Genomic DNA, 20077 nt, shown 5'->3' with positions numbered 1-20077 from the left:
TTCAGAACATGTTTTCTCATAAAATATTTTTTTTTCAAATAGATATCAATAAATTTCAATTAAATAATATTAAATTTTTTCCAAAATTATAAGGTATTAATTTCGAATCCCATTAAAAAAAGAAATGTAATATCATTAAATAGTATTTTTTTTAATTCAATTAAATCTTGAATTAGCTTAATTTTCACAATAAATATATATATTATAATACACATATTCGTTGCATCAAGAATAATTTACTTTAAAAAAAATATAAATCAATTAAACATGTTTTACCAATGGTATTTAGTCATTCAATCAATTTCTTAAGCAATTAATTAGTTAAAAATGCATGGATTGGAATTCAATCGCGTGAAGAATAAATCAATTGAAACTACGAAAATTAAAATGCTTTGTTGAGTTTTTAATTAGCTTATCTTTCACGAACTATATAATTAATTAATTAATTAATTACTAGATTCTACCCTTGATTTTGACATTAGAAGCCTATAAGCGACAACTCGTTTTACATATGATTTAGTTACTATAATGGATAAATAATTTTTTTTTTAATATTTTTTATAGTGTCCTCGGTTTAATTAATAGAGTAGGACTAATTCTGTTTGTATCAAGTCGATCTACTAAGAGGTAAATCACTTTAGATGGGTATCTTTTCCGTCTCCGAGAATTAAATACTCAACCTCGTTTGAAGGATAAGAGTATGAACTGCTCATATCAAATGCTCATTGATTGAATAAGGGTTTTTTTTTTTTTTTTTAATGGATGATTAGTTAAACTTGCAATTAAGTTTCCTTTACAACTCTAAAATAAACTTTAAAACTCACATTAATTAGTTGTAAAAGGGGGATTTTTATTTTAATCAAAAGAATTGTAGAAAAGTGGTCAAAAGATATAGCCAAAGTTTTCTTCTTTGAATATATGGTGCATGAACAAGTTGGTAATTAGGTTTAGGGTTTTCCTTTTTTTTCCTTAAAAAACAAAAGATGCTCCCCCTTTCCTCGCAAGAAAGTCTCTTTCAATGATCATAAAATACTACAGTCTGCAAGCTTGCAGCCATTATAAGAATGCCAATTAAACAAAAATCTATACTTATTTTCTCAAAATTGAACATTACCTACCCTTTAACTATATTTAAAGATTTTCTTTTTCCTCTCATTGGCTGCATGAATTATACAATCCACAGAATTTTTTTAGAGAAGCCAAATAAATTCTCAATTCCTATAGGAAATGCAAGCTGTCTAGCTTTAAGGTAGTATCTTGATGAAACCCTAAAATAATACATAAAAAGAGCTAGAGCTTGCCATGCATGTCCAACTTTAATTGTACACAAGTGCACGGAACTTATTTATTTATTTATTTTTCTATAAATCTCAACTCTCTAGAGATATGTAATGCTTTCTTGCTGTAACCGATTGATTTCTTTTCTTTTCTTTAAATTTTTTTAATAAAAGAAATTGTTCAGTATTCTGCAAGAATGAATGAATACTTTCTTACAATAAAAGTCCATCGTTTTATATATAATATTGTGATCGTGATCAAAGTGGGGCTTGAGTTCTTTTGTGGATGACACATAATTAATGATTAATTCTTGTTGATCATGATTAGCAGTCTTAGTGGTTTAATTAATTACTAGTAAGTTTGGCCAATTTAGGTCAGATACCTATGGCCTAGATAGATTTGCTTAGTTATAACTTAGAGAAAACTAAATTAATTTCGGTATTCAACCCTTGAGGTAGCTACTAAATGAAACATCATATTAAGTATGTTTGTATTTTAGATTCATAATTAATTACATTTGGACATAAATTTTTCATAAAATTTTTATCGTAATTTAATATATATTTGTTAGTGGATAAATAGATTTTAACAATTAATTTTTTTATTTAATGAATATTTGTAAGGTAAATTTTATTTTATTTTTTAATTAAAGGCGCCTAAAAAATAAAATCAAAGATAATTTAGATTAAGAGGAAGTTAAAATGAATAAGGATATGTGCAAAAATGGGAAGAAGATGAACATATAAAACTACCGTCATATTCAACAAAAATTAGTCTCACTTGAGTTTTACTATGATTAATAATTGCATGTACAGATGACACCAAATAAAAATTCCATATACAGGACGTCAGAAAATGGAGTGGTGGAGGACCATAGTCTTTCTGAAGAACTTACAAGAAGAAATATGGAGTAAACATGAAACCCCAAACAATCAGCAAATAAATGAACCAATCAGTCAATCAAGCAACATTGATTGATCTGCGTAGTTTTTCTATCATAGCTCAGGCTAATGGTGAATCTACTTTCAATGCAATCAATTTTCATTTCATTTGATGTCGAAATCAATTCAAACATAATTTCAATTAATACAACTAAATATCTTACACATCCACATTCAATTAAATTCAAGCTATAACCAATTAAATTATTTTCACAACAAACAATATATTTAAACATGATATATTTACCAAGCTCAAGTTGAATTTTCTTTTCCCTTTATTTGGCTAAAAAAGAAAAAGTTACAATTAGAAAGAATTTCATCCATAAAATGTATATATTAGCAAAAGTTGAAGAATTAGATCTCATGGATAGAAGGATTGTATAATAAAATAAAATGGGCACATTGATATCTAATAATTAATTTAACAACTATAATTACTTTAATGTGAACAATAGTAAAAGATAATTAATCAAATTGATCAAAATCATCACGAAAACTAATTTTTGCATACATATATCAATGTGTATGATAGTTAATAAATATCTAGAGAACATATATAGTGTTGATAGAGGAAAGTACCTTAGCTTTTTATATTAAACGGCCTAGTTGAGAATATATTGTTTTGCTTTAGCACTTTATTTTTTCTTGATTTATTAAATTGATGTGAATGAAGTTTCATGGGATATGTGTATTATATTTCATAATAATTTAATGCCAATGAAAATGATTGTTTGTCTTGTTAGATTTTTTTAATTTATGTGTACAAATGCTGGCAAGCATTTTGCTCCTGGATTACCCTACAATATATTCTTCTACATCTCTTTTGGTTTTGGAATAAATTTATCAATTACATAATAATTAAATGAATTCCATTTTTAATTAAATCATCTTTAAATATATTACATATGTGACTCATGTGAACTCCATTTTTTAATTTTTAGTCTATCATAAATTAATTAAAAATGTTAATTTATGTCTAATCTAATTTAATTTAATAATTAAAGGTACATCATTTATGTAATAGATTTGGCTTAATTCATTTTATATTCATAATGTGAAGGATAAAGTTCTCACTCCCAATCCATTTATTGAGTGACTAGTGAGTTTTAACTATGATATTGAAAATATTTTTAAAATTGTAAAACCTATAGTTTAAATTTAATATATATATATATATATATATATATATATATATATATATATATATATATATATATTAATATGCATTATACGTTGTCTTTCTTGTGATTTAATTTTCTTTCAAAGTAATAATATAATAAAACTAATAAAACTAAAGTAAGGATATAAATTTAAGTTATGCAAACATCTAAAAAAATACTTTCATTGTATTTTAATTATAGATATTTAATTAAATAAAATATATTCTTATTTATTAATAATATATTTTATTTTGCTTATGCAAAATTCAAAATATCTGTCTTATTAGGTATGATATTTTTTGCTATCAAATTTTTTATTATTGATTTTTTTTTAAAAAAAATTAGTTAGTCATAATAACAAAATATATATATATATATATATATATATATATATATATATATATATATATATATATATATATATATATATATTAACTTTTGCTGTTATAGCCAATTTTTTAATTTTTTGAAAATTTAACTTATTTTAATTATTTATTATTTTTAGTGAGCAATAAAAATTAAATAAATTTATAGTGAAAAAATATGGTATTTCAATTGACTAAAAGAGAAACTAATCGTCAAAATTACATCACATTAGCTTATTTAAATTAATTTTAATTATGGTTTAAAGAAAAATTTTAAAATAAAGCTAAAATTATCAAAAAAAGTTATAATTATCAGAACTTGAAAAAAAAATATTTTTAGCATTAAATCTTTAAATTACATAATATTATTGATTATTAATAAAATTATTCATGAGTTAGGATATCAAATAGAATTTATAATATGATTAATATTTTAATATATTAAATATTATTTATTGTAATTTACAAAACCATAAAAATAATTTGATCAATTTATAAATTTTTCTATTCATATTTTTATATTAATTAATTAATTATTAAGTAGAAAAGAACACAAGACTATAAACGAAAAGTATAATTAATAATTGGATAGATTTTATAATTTATTATTATTATTATTATTATTATTATTATTATTATATAAATTAATAAATTTAATAATGAAAATATTTTATTCTTATTTTTATTTTAATGAAAATAAAATAATGAAAAATTGGTTATATATAAAAATAATTTCTAAATTTGATTAAAGTTATTTTTTTTATTAAGTGGTTGTTATACTTGAATTGGACTAAAAATTTCAATTCTCCATTTTAATATTTAGTTAAAATTTATCTATTACTGTTTTTTTCTTCCAAAAAAAAAAAAGACTGGAAATTTATAACAAATAAAGTAAGTCATTGAATATAATTAAAATTTTATATCTATTAATATTAATATAAATTTTTATTTAATTAAATATATTTTTAGTAATAATTTTATAATTGTGATAATTAAATAATTAAACTTTTAATAATAATTTTATAATTATGATAAGAATATTTTTATTTATCCTATTATTCTTCCCCACACACATATATTATAAATTTGTAAATGTTTCAAAAAATTAAAAAAATAAATTAATGAAAATAAAATTTAGTGTTACAATGTTTTATTAATTTTATTATAATAAGTTAAAATTTTAACGAATTAATAATATTTATAGAGTTAAGATTATAGAATTACTATATATTAGAAAGTATAACATAATTTTTAGTATAAGTAAAATTATTATTAAAATAATATTAAAATTTTAATTTATATTAATTATAATAATATTAAAATTAAAATTATTTAAAAATTTAGCAATAAAAATATTTTCACTAAAAATTATTAGCAATTATAGGCTATCTCAGCCCATGGGTGATCCCAACAACAGAGTAACATACCCTTAAAATATTGGGCTTTGTTGCCAAGAATAAGGGCAGCCCAGTTCAGCCCAGCATTTATTTGATTGAGCTTGGCATTTAAATGAAGAAAAGTTGACTCACCCAAACATCACCTAACGCAAGATCGTAGCGCGAGTCTGTAAGAAGGCGGAAGCAGCAGGTTAGTTTCTATTCCGCCATAGATTGAATATCAGTCGATCAAATCTAATTTTATTCCTTAATTCATATTTAACTTTGATTTTATTCGCTAATAATCAGTTTAATCTCAATTTGCTTTGCTAATCGTTGCTTGGCTTGGCTTCTAAATCTGATTCACTCTGTAAATCTTCTTATTTGGCACGATTTAAGAATTTGTAGCTACGTGGATCGTGGAGCATGGTAGGAATGTGAACAGAGAATCATTTTTCTTACCTGGTGTTTGAGTTTTTGTAATTTCTAGGGAACCCAGTTAAGGAATGGTTAAAAACTTGTAGAGAACGTTGAGATTTGTGGGTATTTTCCTGTGTTACAGAAAAAAGCTAGGATGGGGAAGAAAAGATTTTCCTTTCTCTTTCTCCTTGGCAATCAAACCAAGGTTTAGTGAGCTCAAGATTTCTCATTTGTTCTAGCTAATCTTGTATTTATTCTTGTTAGGCCTTTTGTTCTTTTTTCCTTGAATTCAGAAGTAAATTATTTATAGCTAATATTTTCAGGCCTTGGATGAACTTCTTGAAATTGTACTGTCTCGCATAATTTAACAATGTTGAAACCCTAACAAGGTTGTATCTCTTCATTTTCATCTGTCATGAAGTATATATTTTTAATTTTTTGTTTCTTGGTTTGCAATTTAGCTGGTAAAAAATGGACAACAGATGGTACAGTAGTGAACCAGAAAGAGAAGTCCAAGACAAAAGTCAACAAAATAGGGAGCAGGTAAACCAAAGGTTTATACAGTTCTATGCTTTTTCTGCATATCTGCTACATGTACAGTTTGTTTTGCTGGCTGCATAAATGGTTTAGCCTGTCAATTTGCTCAGTTGTTAAGAGCAACTAATATAATATCTATTTCTCTGTGCTAAAAATATTTGTTGCATCAATGGATTTATCCACTCTTTCATTAAGTGGTTCATGAATTTCAGTGTATTGATGTCCAATATGTGCATTTTCTACTGCATGCTTATCAGGATTCTCTTATTGAGGATTTGGTGGAAGATTTTCGCTTGCCTATTAATCACAAGCCCACAGAAAATGTGGATCTGGATAATGTTGAACAGGCATCACTCGACACAAAGTTGACAGCATCTAACATTGGGTTTAGGCTTCTTCAGAAAATGGGATGGAAAGGGAAAGGTCTTGGAAAGGATGAGCAGGGTATGTTTGGAACCTTGATGTTCACTGCAAAATTGATTTTGATATGTGACTTCTCTGCTGGTAGCATTGTCTTCGAACTCTTTTATATGCTTTTATATTCAAACTTCTATTTTGTGATGCGGGGCATGTTTCTTCAATCCAACAAACCACACTCTCAGGGAGTGTGGTGTTCTGTCCAGCAGTGTGCAGATACTTTTATTTTTTGGATAATTTCAGTTCCAGCAGTCCTAGTTTGACTAGGACTTCCTGTTTTGACTACCTACAGCTGTGGAATTAGTTTAGAACTAGTTCAAAGGTTTTCCTATTATTAGAACGATTATTTATTTAGTTTTCCTCTATGTTACTCGGTCTTAGGTACGGATGTCGAAAATGGGTACATATCCGTGCGTCAGAATTGTGAACTTTCTAAATAGAAAATACAGGATGTGGATCTAAATTTAGACATGGGTGCTTGGATCAATTTTGTAGGCCGAAAAGGTTGAACTAATCTATCCAAAAGGGGTCCACCACAATTAATGACAATATGCAACCATTGGATTCTTGAAATGTTTTATGTTTCTTTGAACTTGTTTTGTACGTATCCATCAATTCAAAGTTGCATACTGTTTTTAACTTGGTTTTTAATTCAATGTGCTTTTCATCTCGAGAGATCTCTATCACTCAAGTGTCTGACTGCATGAATATGTGTTGAACACATATTCCATGTTGTGTCCTGTGTTATGTCGTGTCTACACAGGTATGGCAAGGCAAAATGAAGATTCAGAGTATCAGAGCTTTTCCTATTCCATCTAGAATTAGTTTTATTCCTATTTTATTTAGATTTCCTAATATAATTAGATTTAGTTAAAGTTACTATTTAGTAGAGCTATTTTCCTCTTTGGTTGATGAGTCTACAAACTTTATGAATACGCCTAATTCTATGTATTTCAATTTAGAGAATTCAATTAACAAAATTTTCAGCAGAGAATTTCTCTCAATATTTCACTCGTGTGTATGAGTGTATTATCTTGTTAAGCTTCACGCTGCATCAAGTGGTATTAGAGTGAGGAAATCTCTCCAATCAAGATGACTAACTTTGATGGAGGTTATGATGACGATGGTCCTCACGATGGTGATAAAGGAGCTAGAGCCTTTTACCATAGAGACAAAACGTTGTGACGATGAGAGCAACATTTGGAGCAACAAGTGGATATCAGATTCGAGCGCATCAAGAGACACTTCAAAGAAATTGAAGATTGTATTGATGCTATGGGATTAAAATTGACGAGGATAGGAATGATGATAGAAGGCCAGGAGATGGTATAGCTCATGGTGACCTTATTTTTCGATGGTGATGAAAATTTGGAGGAGGAAGACAACTATGAGCCAATTTGGTACGATATACATAAACGATTTGGTGGTGATAGGAGAAGAGCATAGTTATTAAAGGCTTAAGGCGCACTAAGGCGCCAAGGGATCCATGAGCTTAGGCACCCAAAAAAAAAAAAAAAAAATCAAAGTCAAATAAATGTGAATATTCCATCAAATTTCAATAAAATAATAATAACTAACAAGCATTTAAGTGCTAATATATTAAAACTTGAATAGTCCTTTAATGTTTCAAAACTAAAGTCAAGCAACAATAAAATAACTACCGTTTAATCTTCATCAAAAGTAGTATCATAATCTTCTTCATCTTTTTTTACACCTTCTTCCTCTTAATACTCATCTTCAAAATCAATATTTTTATCATCTTCCTCATTTTTAAGAATTAAAGGGGTATTATTTAATTTTCAAATTATATTGGCAAAGATTTTGAAATAGGTGTAGATACTTTTTTTTTTTTTTTGAAAAAGATAATAGGCGTTAATGTTGAAAATGGAAATATGGGAGGTTTGTGATCCTGGGTGTGGTAGTTTGATGAGATTTTGGTGACTAGTTGTCATCAGCAATACTAATTTCAAAAAATTCTAGATCAATAAATTTTGAGTTGAGTGATAGTGTTTTTTGTCAATGGAAGTATTCGCTGAAAGTGTAAATAAAAAAGGTGCGCCTTTATAGAGCCTTGCGCCTAAAGCAAGGCGTGTACCTAGGCGCATAAGGTGAGAGCCTGGTGAATATCGCTTGTCTTTCTTCTATAGAGGCGTTAGGGTTTGAGCCTGTTGAGCCTGAGGTGTGCCTGAGGCGCACCTTTAATAACCATGGAGAAGAGGCGTGTATGGGTATCATGAAAGGGAAAATCGGTCGAAAATCAGTATTCCTAATTTCTATGGAAATCTCGACATAGAAGAATTTTTAGATTGGATTTCAAAGTTGGAAAATTATTCAACCATGTAATAGAGTCAAATTGGTGGCTTGTCAATTGAAAGGAGGTGCTTTTGTTTGATGTGAGCGATTGCAATCCAAGAGAGCAAGAGAAGGGACAGGACTAGTCTGTACATGGTTTATAATGAAGTATTTGTTGGAATAAGAATTTTTGCCTCTAGATTATGAGCATATCTTATTTCAATATTGTCAAAAGGAAGTCAAACCAAAGCCCTTAGTATTTGAAAAACAAAAAAACTGAAGAACAAACTAAGTTTCGGGATTTGACAATACAACTTAAAGTGGAGGAGTCTAAGTTTGAAGAATTTGAATTAAAAACTCTAATCAAATTTCATTTTGTTGTGGTTGAAGATGAAGAGCTTGAGGAATGTCCCCTATAGAATGAAAAATACCACGTTTTGGATATTCTACTAGAAGTTGAAGAAAAACCATCCATGAAGATAATAATGGAGAGTGAAGAAACTAAAGTCATGGCATTAATAGAAGGTGAAGGTTTATCTATCTCATTGCCCTCTATTATTTCCTTTGATTTTATTTATTTAGGTGTTTTTGTAGAGGCAAAGGCAATAATAGAGGATGAAGTGGATCAATTCTATCGTGTTCAAATCTCCATGGACTACCTCATCAAAGAAGGCTATATGGTGCTCATACCCAATGAAGATTTTCATTCTTTCAATTCAAAATTTGAGAGAAGATTTATTCCTGTTGGGAAATATGGTTTGATTTACTCGTGTGGATTAACCCAGATCTATGAGACTTAAAATTAATACCAAGAACAACCGCATGAAAAGTCATGTATATTGCAAAAAGGCGACAAAAATTCAGAAGTCATGTAAATTGCCAAAAGGTTACAAAATTCAAAAGTCATGTATATTGGGTAAAAGATGTAATTATATGAAAAGATCCAACTCTTCTTAATAGTTACATGCATGAAGTAATGCAACTTTTGGCCAAAAGGCTGGTACACTTTGAGTAGTATATATAAAAGCCTTATAAGTCATTTGAATAAGTAACAAAAGGACAAATGAGTGTGCATTTGTGTGTGTGCAAATTTGGCTCGATTCTTAATCTTTGGAGGCTCTCATTTTAAACAAGTTGTAGAACAATTTGTTTTTTTAAATAAGGTACACATCTAAACTGTGAACTAATCTATGTAGTTTATGTTATTCACGTGATTATATGGTAGGCTAGTGAAACAAATATGGTGGAAATTTTAGGGTTATATGAATACAGGTTAGGATCCATGTAGTTGAATTCATGTACTGGGCCTTTAATTTTTCTTCAATTCCAAAGGGGGGAGAATGGTATGGAAGAGTTCTAACTCGAGGGCGAGCTTTTTTCAAGTGGGGGAGCATGATGCTGGGCATGTTTATTCAAACCAACAAACCACACTCCCACCTAGTTACCAGGCGTTGCCACATGCCTAGATAGTGTGGTGTTCTGGCTAGCAGTTTGTAGATACGCTTTTTTGGATAATTTGAGTTCAGCCATCCTAGTTTGACTAGGACTTCCTGTTTTGACTACCTAATAGCTGGGGAATTAGTTTAGAACTAGTTTAAAGGTTTTCTTATTATTAGAAGGATTGTTTATTTAGTTTTCCTAATCTATTTAGGATTAGTTTTATTCCTATTAAGTAGAGCTCAATGTTATTAAGGCAAAAGGCGACATTAAGTCAATAGGGTACCCTATGACTTTAGGCAAGAGTCTTTTTGAAGCAAGGTATATATAACATAAAAATTCATACTTTTAACTAGTTTAATTAGGCAACAAAACAATACTCATCTAACAAAAAAAGAAACATTTATAAACCATATAGAAGAATACCCATAGACTTGGAGAAGAGTAGTACAACATGACCTCGAAGTATTGCACATTTATGAGGATTTCATCCAAAATCATTTAGAGTAAAGAAAACCATATAGAAGAATACCCATAGACTTGTAGAAGAGTAGTACAACATGACCTCGAAGTATTGCACATTTATGAGGATTTAATCCAAAATCATTTAGAGTAGAGAAAGTGAATCCATATAGCCGACCCCAAATTTTGGGATAAAAGTTTAGTTTAGTTTAGTTTAGTTGAGTTGAGTATAGAAGAATACCCATACCTAAAATCATCTATATAAATTAAAAACTATTTGACAAAATGATACCAATCTCTAAAATTTCATGGGCAGAATTATGAATGATAAATTAATGGTTTTGGCATATTAAATTGGGCAACATGTAGAAGAATTCATGTCACAGTTGAGTTCAATGAGACACATAAACAACTATCAAGGCTGTCCCAATTCAAGACATATAGAAGAATTTATGTAATAGGAACAACAAGTATTAATATTGTCCCAATTCAAGCAAATAAGAAATTAAAGTATTAAATAATTATTTTTTAAATAATTTGCACAATTACACTTTATCATGGCAAGTGCATCAATACCCATTTAATAAAAACATATCACAAATCACAAATACTCATTTAATAAAAAAGCATATTAGACTACTCAAGTAACAAATTTAACAAAAAAAAAGAAGAAACAAAAAAATAATAATAAAGTGTTGGAACTACTGTAGTGAAGATGGGTCGATGGAAGAAGAGAAGAAGAAAAAAAAAATTTAAAAAAAAAAAAACCTGGATTGCAGGAGCTGGACTTGCTAGTAGGTTGCGCAGGTGAGAGGAGAAAAAATATAGAAAAAGAGTAGGGGAGAGAGGAAAGAAGGTGAAGATGAGAGAAGGAGAGAGAAAGTAAGGAAGAAAATGCCTTGTCTGTCGTGTTTCTTTGCTCTATTTGGCATTATCTTCTCTATTAGTGGTGTAAAATGAAGGTGGCTTAAGGTTTTTTTTAGTTTTACTTTTATGCTATTAAAAAAAAAAAAAAAAGGGCGAAAGTGTATGTCAGTCTACAAAGGTGTCGCCTAAACGCCCCAACGCCTTTCGCCTCAAACGTCTCGGGCGCTTGCTTGTTTTCAGTGGCCTCGGCTCAGCCAGGTGAGGCGCCCAAGGCTTGCCTTATCTCACCTAGTGCCTTTTATCGCCTTTAACAACACTGGTTTAGGAGTAAGCAAACTCTATAAATATCCCTAATTCTATGTATTTCAGTTAGAGAATTTAATTATTAAAATTTCCAGCAGAGAATCTCTCAAATTTTCACTCATGAGTGTATGTGTGTTATCTTGTTAAGCTTCACGCTGCGTCGTTGTGTCTTCAAATTCTTTGTTTCTATAAACAAAACATTAATTTAGACATTCTTTTACCAACAAATGTTGGGTACAGTGGTAAGGCTCACTGTGTTCCCAAGGGGAGAACTCAAGTTCGATCATTGGAGAAAACATTATTGGGAGGATTAGCCACGAACTCCAAAGGGATTAGTCTTCTATGAACCGTAAAATGGACAAAGAGGATACCTTGATGTACAACAACCCCCCCCCCCCCCCAACATCCTTTTGTTATCCATGTTTTTTGATAAATCCATATTTCCTGGTCCTGTAAACTCTATTGTTCTTTATTTTTCCCCCTGGATAAATTTATTCACATGGCTCTGGGGGGTGTATGCTCTTTTGATGAAGAGTGGGATTTTCTCACTTTAATGATATTGAAGGCTTGTCAATTGATGACTTCTTTGAAATTTGTGCTTGATCAATCTTATTCTGAATTTCACAATCTGTGTTTTTCGTTCAGGAATAGTTGAGCCCATAAAATCTGGGATTAGAGATCCAAAGTTAGGGATTGGAAAACAAGAAGAAGATGATTTTTTCACTTCAGAAGAAAATATCCAGCGAAAAAAATTGGACGTTGAGGTTGAGGAAACAGAGGAACACGCGAAGAAACGTGAGGTATGCATATAAACTCATAGAAATGACCATAAATATCTTGGCCAGTAGAAAACACATTGAGGTTGATGCTTTACTTTGTCTGAAACCCACATCTAATAGCAGAAGGCAGCATATAGCTTATATGCATGTCTTTTGACGGGAATGGTATATCCTAGGAGAACATCAACTTTGGAAGATCTTGAGAATTTCCTGCAGTTTTTATTACCTGGTGGCTTCTACTGCCTGCTTCGTGCACATTATGAAAATTCAGGTGTTAGCGGAACGGGAGCAGAAAATTCAAACTGAGGTGAAAGAAATAAGGAAGGTGTTTCATTGTGATCTCTGCAACAAGCAATACAAATTGGCTATGGAATTCGAAGTTCACCTAAGTTCATATGATCACAATCACAGAAAGGTTTTTGACCTATCTTGGCAATTGGCATATTGCTGAATTTCCTTTTCATCCATAGCATGACTGTCATATTTTGGCTAAAACTTTGACATTCTTTTGATGAGACGCAGCGTTTTAAAGAAATGAAAGAGATGCATGGTTCTAGCAGTCGTGATGATCGGCAAAAGCGGGAACTGCAACGACAAGAGAGAGAGATGGCTAAGTTTGCTCAGATGTAATCTACATACTTATTTTCCTTGATATATCTTAACCTAGGCCTTTTAGCATGTTCCATCAGCTTTAGGGCCTGATTTCCTTCATCTTTATTTATGCATTCTTTAATGCAATGTAGGGCAGATGCTCGTAAACAGCAACAGCAACAGCAACAGCAACAGCAACAGCAACAACAGCAGCAGGTGGAAGAGTCTGGATCTGGTCAGGTTTCCAATTCAATGAGAAGTGGAACTGCACTTGCCGATCAGGATCAGCGGAAGGCATTAAAATTTGGGTTTTCTTCTAAGAGTGGCACTTCTAAGGCATGACTTTGGTGGCCCTTCATTTATTTTCAAGTTGAAGTCATATGACTTTTAATTTTATCACCATTTTTTAAGTGCTGTTAATTTGTTGCCTTGTCTCTTATTTTATAGAAGCCATCTGGTGGTGATGCAAAGAAGCCGAAAGTAGCTGTAGCCTCAGTCTTTGGCAATGATAGTGACGAAGAACAGTAAATTTTGACCCTGTAGCTTGAAATCAGCTATATGCCCTATGATATGTTCTCGTTTTATTTGGTTCATGATTTGTACTATCTATGGCCAGAACCTCTAATTTCAAGAACCAAATTATCAATGGTTATGGTTCTGAAGATCCTATTTAAAAGTTCCGTGATTTAAGTTTAATGTTCTGAGACGAGCATAGATGATTTTATTGTAAGGCATAGTTTGTATGATGATACAGCTTTCCGAAATATGTGTAGAAACTTACTTTTATGTAGCCTCGTGGACTTGGTTCAAATATTGTGTGATTGGAGATTGAGAAACGTCAAGAACAGGCCACAAGTGCCTGGAACAATCTGATTGCATTCTTACATTCAAAAGAATTATCAATGCAAATACAATCTGATTGCATTTTAATCCTTGCAGTCAAATTATAGGAAACTCCAAAATGAACTGGCAGCCATATGTGCAAAATTTATGTGGTGGAAGCAAGTCATGTTTTACTTCTGGTAGGAAGCAACAAAGTGTGGCGTCTAAACCATTATAATTCCAGTTCAAGTTGCAATAACTGCCTGTTTAAACACAATAAGAGTGCAGAAGCTAGTGATACTGAGAAGCTGAGGTATGACAAAATGGAGAGCTTAAATTCATCCCATGAGACGATATCTCCATAATCTTTATGATTTACCTAAACCAAATAAAAGAAATAAACACCCATGAATTTGCCCCATCTTCACCTTTAAAAGGACAATTTTGCAAAGACATGGCAAATTGCAATAAGACATGGCAAATTGCAATACAACATGGCTACATTGGCAGATGATGCAGCAGAGGAAAATACCAATGCTTATTAAGGGTTTTCCGTACCCAAAGCAACAGAAGATATAAAATTCTGTGGTTAAAAGTTGCACCAAAGACAATCCAGCAGCTTCTTTCCCAATTTAATCAAGCATCGGTTGAATGGCATACTGAATCTTTACATGCCCCTGTCTAAGCACAAATAAGAAGTAATGGCATTTACTTAGCTCCATCCCTTTTGAAAAAAAAAAGTTAAAAAAAAAGAAAGAAAGAAATATACCTTAATTACAAAGATTTTTAAGTATAATTCAGTTGAATTTAAGAGCAAAAGTGCATGTATTCATGTGATGTGATAATAGGCATATACAAGCATAAACCTCTCTACAATCCATTATATCTATCTTCTACTACTATTGGCATCAGAGCATCTGATCACAATATACAACCTAATAAAAGGTTTGCTTGCTAAACAGCCTCAGCAAAACCCAGCTGGAGTTCACCGAAGTCGAACACAGTGTGATACACTCTCATGAACACATCTCCAAGAATCCTGTAAGAAAAACAAAAAAGGGGAAAATGAGAATCCAGGTCATTCCTACTTGAGCTTCAATTTCAAAGGCCATAAACCCAGGAAAATATTGCATACCAGAGAGGACCTCTTGGAGGAGGTATGTCAAAAGCCATAAACCCACTGATGCAAACTGCTGCAATGCCTTCTCCAGTTTTCAGAATATACTGCAGGTAAAGATTTTTTTTTCAGTAGGAAAAGTAAGGATGATTTCTCCATATAAATGAGCAACTAAGACTACATGAACAAAAAGATTTACTCGTTTTGGTGAATTTCAAATTGATCATGAACTGATCATCATGCACTAAATTCAAAAAGATATCACGAATGAGAAGGTATCATGAAATGAAACAAACCTGGTCTGGAGTGAGATTGAAAGGTTTATCTCCTATGGTAAAAGTGATGTTTGGCATGCTTAAAACACTCTCACAATCAATTACTGACTCTCCCATTGGACTTGGTAGGCTCTCGCATAACTGTCGAAGATCATACCCAGAAATTAACACCACACTCAAGAGACTGCCTCCTGAACAGAGGTGGGGTTTCAAGATAAGTCACCTTATTCACATAGTTGAAAGCTGCCTCCTTTGTCTCCTTTTGTTTTAGTTGATTCTGGACCCAAATGACAAGCGTCTCACAGGCCGTGCATAGAAGATCATCCCCAACAGACGATTCCTCCTTCTCAACCACTGATTCAATCCTGGTGCTGCACATAATCATGTTTCACATTTGACTCACGAATTGAAGGCACTATCGTGGTAAAAAAAGAAATGAAATCAGCAAACAGAGACTGAAAAAAACTTGTCGACTTGTCACGATGAGTCTTATAGTATAACAACCTAGACATGATAAAAGAAAATGCCCTTTGATCATGTTTCCAAGGAACTCCATACTAGGCATGTGCTTGCCCTTGGCCTCACAAAACTTCCTTCTCACCTGAATATGGCATGCAATATCCATTTCCATTTCATGTAATATCTGAATAAATAACCTAAATGTATACGTACTAGGGATGTATGCAATCAAAGACTGTCAAAGTCTATAGCATGTACTATGAGATTTATAGCCATACAAATTGATTTGCGGAACATTAAACTCCCTCACCTCACACACTGAGCCCCATTGCAAATGCATAAACCAAGCTGTGAACATACTTGACCAGGTCGTATCTGAACAGAGCAATATAAAATTTCAGTCTATCTACCATTGGAAATACATATAAAGATTGAAAGGCAAAAGATAAATGAGTAAATTAAATGTCAGCCGCACCCCTGATATCAGTAGATCCCATATTAACTCTCCATACTGTGTGATCACTTCCTTGCACTCAGCACTCACGATCCCTTCAGCTCCAATGGCATTATTGATTTCAGCCACAATAGCCTAAAAAATCGCAGCTAATTACTGTACCATTGAAATAATAAATTCATGAAGGATGAAATGAAGATGATTGGTGAAAACTGGTTTCTTTTGAAGGAAGCTGATTGCTGAAAAGATGAAATAACTTACTGTTGGACCAGCAAGCAAGGATGTTCCTGAATCCACGATTGCAGGGCAACCCCACTGGCAGACTCCTGAGAAATCAAAAATATTCTTGAAATATCAGTAGACTTTACAGATATGAAGAGTTCTGTTGATGATAAACTATAAATAGCATAACAATGCAGATGTTGCTTGAATCACCTGTTGAATGGTCTCCAATTAGAAAATCTCCCATGCTGAACTGAAAATGGATAAGATCATTAGGTTTCAGTTTTCTACCCTTATTTTTTCACACAGAATGGCATCTAAGAATAGAAATAGAAATTGATCAGAAGATAACATCTTTTCTGACCTGCCAGTAACCTTTTCTGGTAATTGGAACATAGGTATGTTTCCCCTTATAGTGTTTTTCATCAACACCACCAAAAACAATCTCACCACCCTCTGCGGCCTCTGGATCCTTGTTGAGCCAGAATGAGAAGACATCATCCCCTACAAGGTGTTGCTGCATCATATTGTACCTGCACTCTCAGCATGAATCAATGTGTCCAATATGCTAGTATTAAAAAATTGCAGTTATATGAAAGCCAGCATGATTAGGTCTTCCAAGGGAAAAAAAAAAGTTTAGGACTATTAATTAACTAAAGTATTGACAGAATAATACCACACTGGAACAGCATTCCCAACTGAGATTTCCTGAAATCCAAGCCCAAGTATTCCATCAAACTTTGCCAAGACAAATGTAAGACTTCCTTCTCGCGTAACCTCAATGAAATCCTGGATTAAAAACAGTTGAATCAACATTGTTGTTGGCACAAGACAAATGATTTTTATGATATACACACATGGAACTAACACCTACTTGATCCCTGACAACAAGATTTCCAACTTCAACACTATCTTGACTGAAGAAACCAGCAATTGATCCAGATCCATACTGTATTTCACAAGTTGTTCCTGAATCACATTTGAAAAATATTAGAGTTCTAATTGTTCAATGAAATACTCCTCAAAGTTTGGAATATTCTGGTAATAGGAATATCAGGAAACATATGGCAACGAAAATACAGAGAACATATATGTTATTACCATTCATGGTATATGTACTGGACTGACTTGATTTGTACCTAGAATGGAAATAGCAGGCAAGCTGCAAGTAATTATGAGTCAATAGCCGATGTTGATTTTGATTGAAGGACAGTATGAAAGCCAATATCAATCATTTGAAGTGTAGAACTCACAGAAAAGTAGCATTTTGATGATGGAATCCAGAGATTAGAACTGCCAGTATCAAATATGACAGTGAACTTCTGTGGGGGCGAGCCAATACCAATTTCTCCGAAGTATTGAGTATCCAAAAAGTTTTTAAGTGGTACTATATCTATATCTGAATTATGAAACCTGCTGTATGCACCAACTCCTGATTTGCCTTCCTGCCTTGCGAGTCTGGCAGCATTAATGCTATCAAGATCCAGAGGACGCTTCTTCAAACTAATTCTCACTAGGCCATCGGAGGTAGCAGGAAGAAGTAGGCATGTCAAAGCCCATAAACAAAATACCAACCAAAGAATTTGATTCCCCATATTTAGGCAAATTCCTGCAAGAAGAGATGAAAAAAGATTCAGTTGGACAAATGAAATCAACTATATGCCAAGAAGGAATTGTAAAAAAAAAATAAAAATCATAGAGAGATCAAAGGCAAGTAAATGTACAGTAAGGATAAAGATTAGTTTATGGTCTCAATGGCTTCTCAAAGTAAAAGCCTCATGTTATCAGAGCAAGGCAGAATTAGTTGACCAAATTCTTCAAAACAAGCAACTTTTTTTCCCTCAGAGGGAGGAAAGAAAAAGATAGAAGGAGCAACTTTTCTGATTTTTGATGATTGTCTGATTGTGAGTGCTATCATTTTCTCATATCAGGGCATTCAATTGCAAGCAATGAACCAAGATATAAAGCACTGGGTTATTGCACTGTGAGACAATCTTCCAAAAAGGAAAAAAAAATAGGAGATAATTATATCTGAAGCTGGATTTCACCTAATATAACACTTCTTGATCCAAAACAACAAATTAGAAAAACAAATCAGCACTACCCACAAAACCCTGATAACCTGTATCGATTTTCCTATTGGGATTATCCAATTTTAATGTTATAAGCACACACATATAGAAGAGCACCCATGGAATTCATGGTTATTCAACAACAGAAGGCCAGAGGAATAAAATTAGAAGCAGAAATTGAGAGCCAGCAAATATATTGTGATTAAAATAATTAAACAGTATCATCACAGCTCGAAATGTCAAGATAAGGGTTTGATAACTTCTTGATTATCAAAACCTAACAAACACACCCACAAACATGTAAGTGATACCACCAGGCATATAATCATCCGTCCAACACAAAGACATGATCATCAAGAGAAATTTATATGATATGAATGTTGGTATTTGAGGTTTTAGAAGACAAACCTGAGCTAGGATATAACAGAAACAAAGAGAACAGATAGTACTGAGCTTTTATAAAAGAGTGAAAAAGGTGAAAGAAAGATGATTTTCACGCTTCTTTTAAGAGCGTGGTAGCTTGAGTTTGATAACTACATGCAATAATGGACTATACAACACACAGAAACTATATATTGAATTCCATTACTCCATTTACTCATTCTGAAAAGTATCTGCACAAGGAATTATCCAGTGTTTGTTGAAAGGGATGTCTAATTTGCCTAATAATCAATTTATTTTTCTGTTTTCTAATTTTTATTTACCTTCATCGAGTTGGAGTCCAGCGAGAAATTAAAAAAGCAGATAAGCAAGAGAGTCAAATTTATCTAGTTTAAATCGTTTATCTTGATGAAAGTAACTTCGAACTCAATAATTGAATTATATTAATAATTTTTTATAATTTTTAGTTAGAATTTTACATGAAAACAGAACATGTCACAATCTGAAACCCATAAAAATATGTCAGGCGATGAGTTAAAACTAGGTGAATTCAGAGACTAGTAAAATGAACTAAACCCCTAATGCCAATCCCAAATTCAACAATTAGAATCACTCTCCGGATCAGAATTTAACAGGTTTCTAAAAGACAAAGACTCTAGTACTATACATGATCCCAAAATACTTGATAAAAAATTATGGACCATCCTGAGGTGAGAAATTTTGTTTATTCAACTCTTAAATTTTGATTAATATTTATATATTCTTTTTTAATATTTGTGAAGTCTGAATTTTATACCCATCACTTTTCATGTTTTGTCTACATCAAGATGTTTTTTTTCATTGATTTTATGTGAAGCAAGACATGAAAGGTGGCAAACCCTATTAGAATCTCTGCGTAAGTTAATTATCTGCAACCCCTTCATGATTTGCAAATGAATATGCTGCTTTCTTGGTTTGCATAATGCACACATCAGCTGATTAAAGAATTTGGCATTAGAGTTTTATATCTTCTGTTTGTAGTTGTTGGCATGCTTTTTCTTATTGTCTGCT

The 20077-nt window shown here is 31.7% G+C and overlaps 2 protein-coding genes across 4 annotated transcripts; one reads left to right on the top strand and one right to left on the bottom strand.

Annotated features, from left to right (window-relative positions):
* Positions 1-5257: 5257 nt before the first annotated feature.
* On the top strand, positions 5258-14015 carry LOC110653718 (uncharacterized). Its single transcript, XM_021809476.2, has 8 exons — positions 5258-5331; positions 6002-6083; positions 6335-6521; positions 12501-12655; positions 12906-13049; positions 13157-13260; positions 13378-13561; positions 13673-14015. Exons 2-8 carry the CDS (start codon positions 6012-6014, stop codon positions 13751-13753), a joined length of 927 nt encoding a protein of 308 aa, XP_021665168.2. The 5' UTR covers positions 5258-5331; positions 6002-6011; the 3' UTR covers positions 13754-14015.
* Positions 14016-14803: 788 nt separating this feature from the next.
* Positions 14804-19299, bottom strand: LOC110653716 (aspartic proteinase). Of its 3 annotated transcripts, none has more exons than XM_058146927.1 (14): positions 19055-19299; positions 17828-18183; positions 17676-17736; positions 17449-17543; positions 17251-17363; positions 16939-17107; positions 16788-16827; positions 16614-16678; positions 16374-16487; positions 16209-16273; positions 15663-15810; positions 15461-15580; positions 15183-15271; positions 14804-15086 (listed from the first exon to the last, which is right to left on the bottom strand). In XM_058146927.1, the coding sequence occupies exons 2-14, from the start codon at positions 18167-18169 to the stop codon at positions 15002-15004; spliced, it is 1506 nt and encodes a 501-aa protein (XP_058002910.1). In that variant the 5' UTR covers positions 18170-18183; positions 19055-19299; the 3' UTR covers positions 14804-15001. The 3 variants fall into 3 exon arrangements, with proteins under 3 accessions (XP_058002910.1, XP_058002909.1, XP_058002911.1); XM_058146926.1 differs by lacking the exon at positions 19055-19299 and adding an exon at positions 18937-19009; XM_058146928.1 differs by lacking the exons at positions 14804-15086; positions 15183-15271; positions 19055-19299 and adding exons at positions 15306-15341; positions 18937-19009.
* Positions 19300-20077: the final 778 nt, after the last annotated feature.

The sequence above is a fragment of the Hevea brasiliensis genome, chromosome 5, assembly GCF_030052815.1.
Source record: "Hevea brasiliensis isolate MT/VB/25A 57/8 chromosome 5, ASM3005281v1, whole genome shotgun sequence".
NCBI classification, from domain to species: domain Eukaryota; kingdom Viridiplantae; phylum Streptophyta; class Magnoliopsida; order Malpighiales; family Euphorbiaceae; genus Hevea; species Hevea brasiliensis.
The sequence above is the reverse complement of the archived record's forward strand: the minus strand, read 5'-3'. Positions and strand labels throughout refer to the sequence as shown.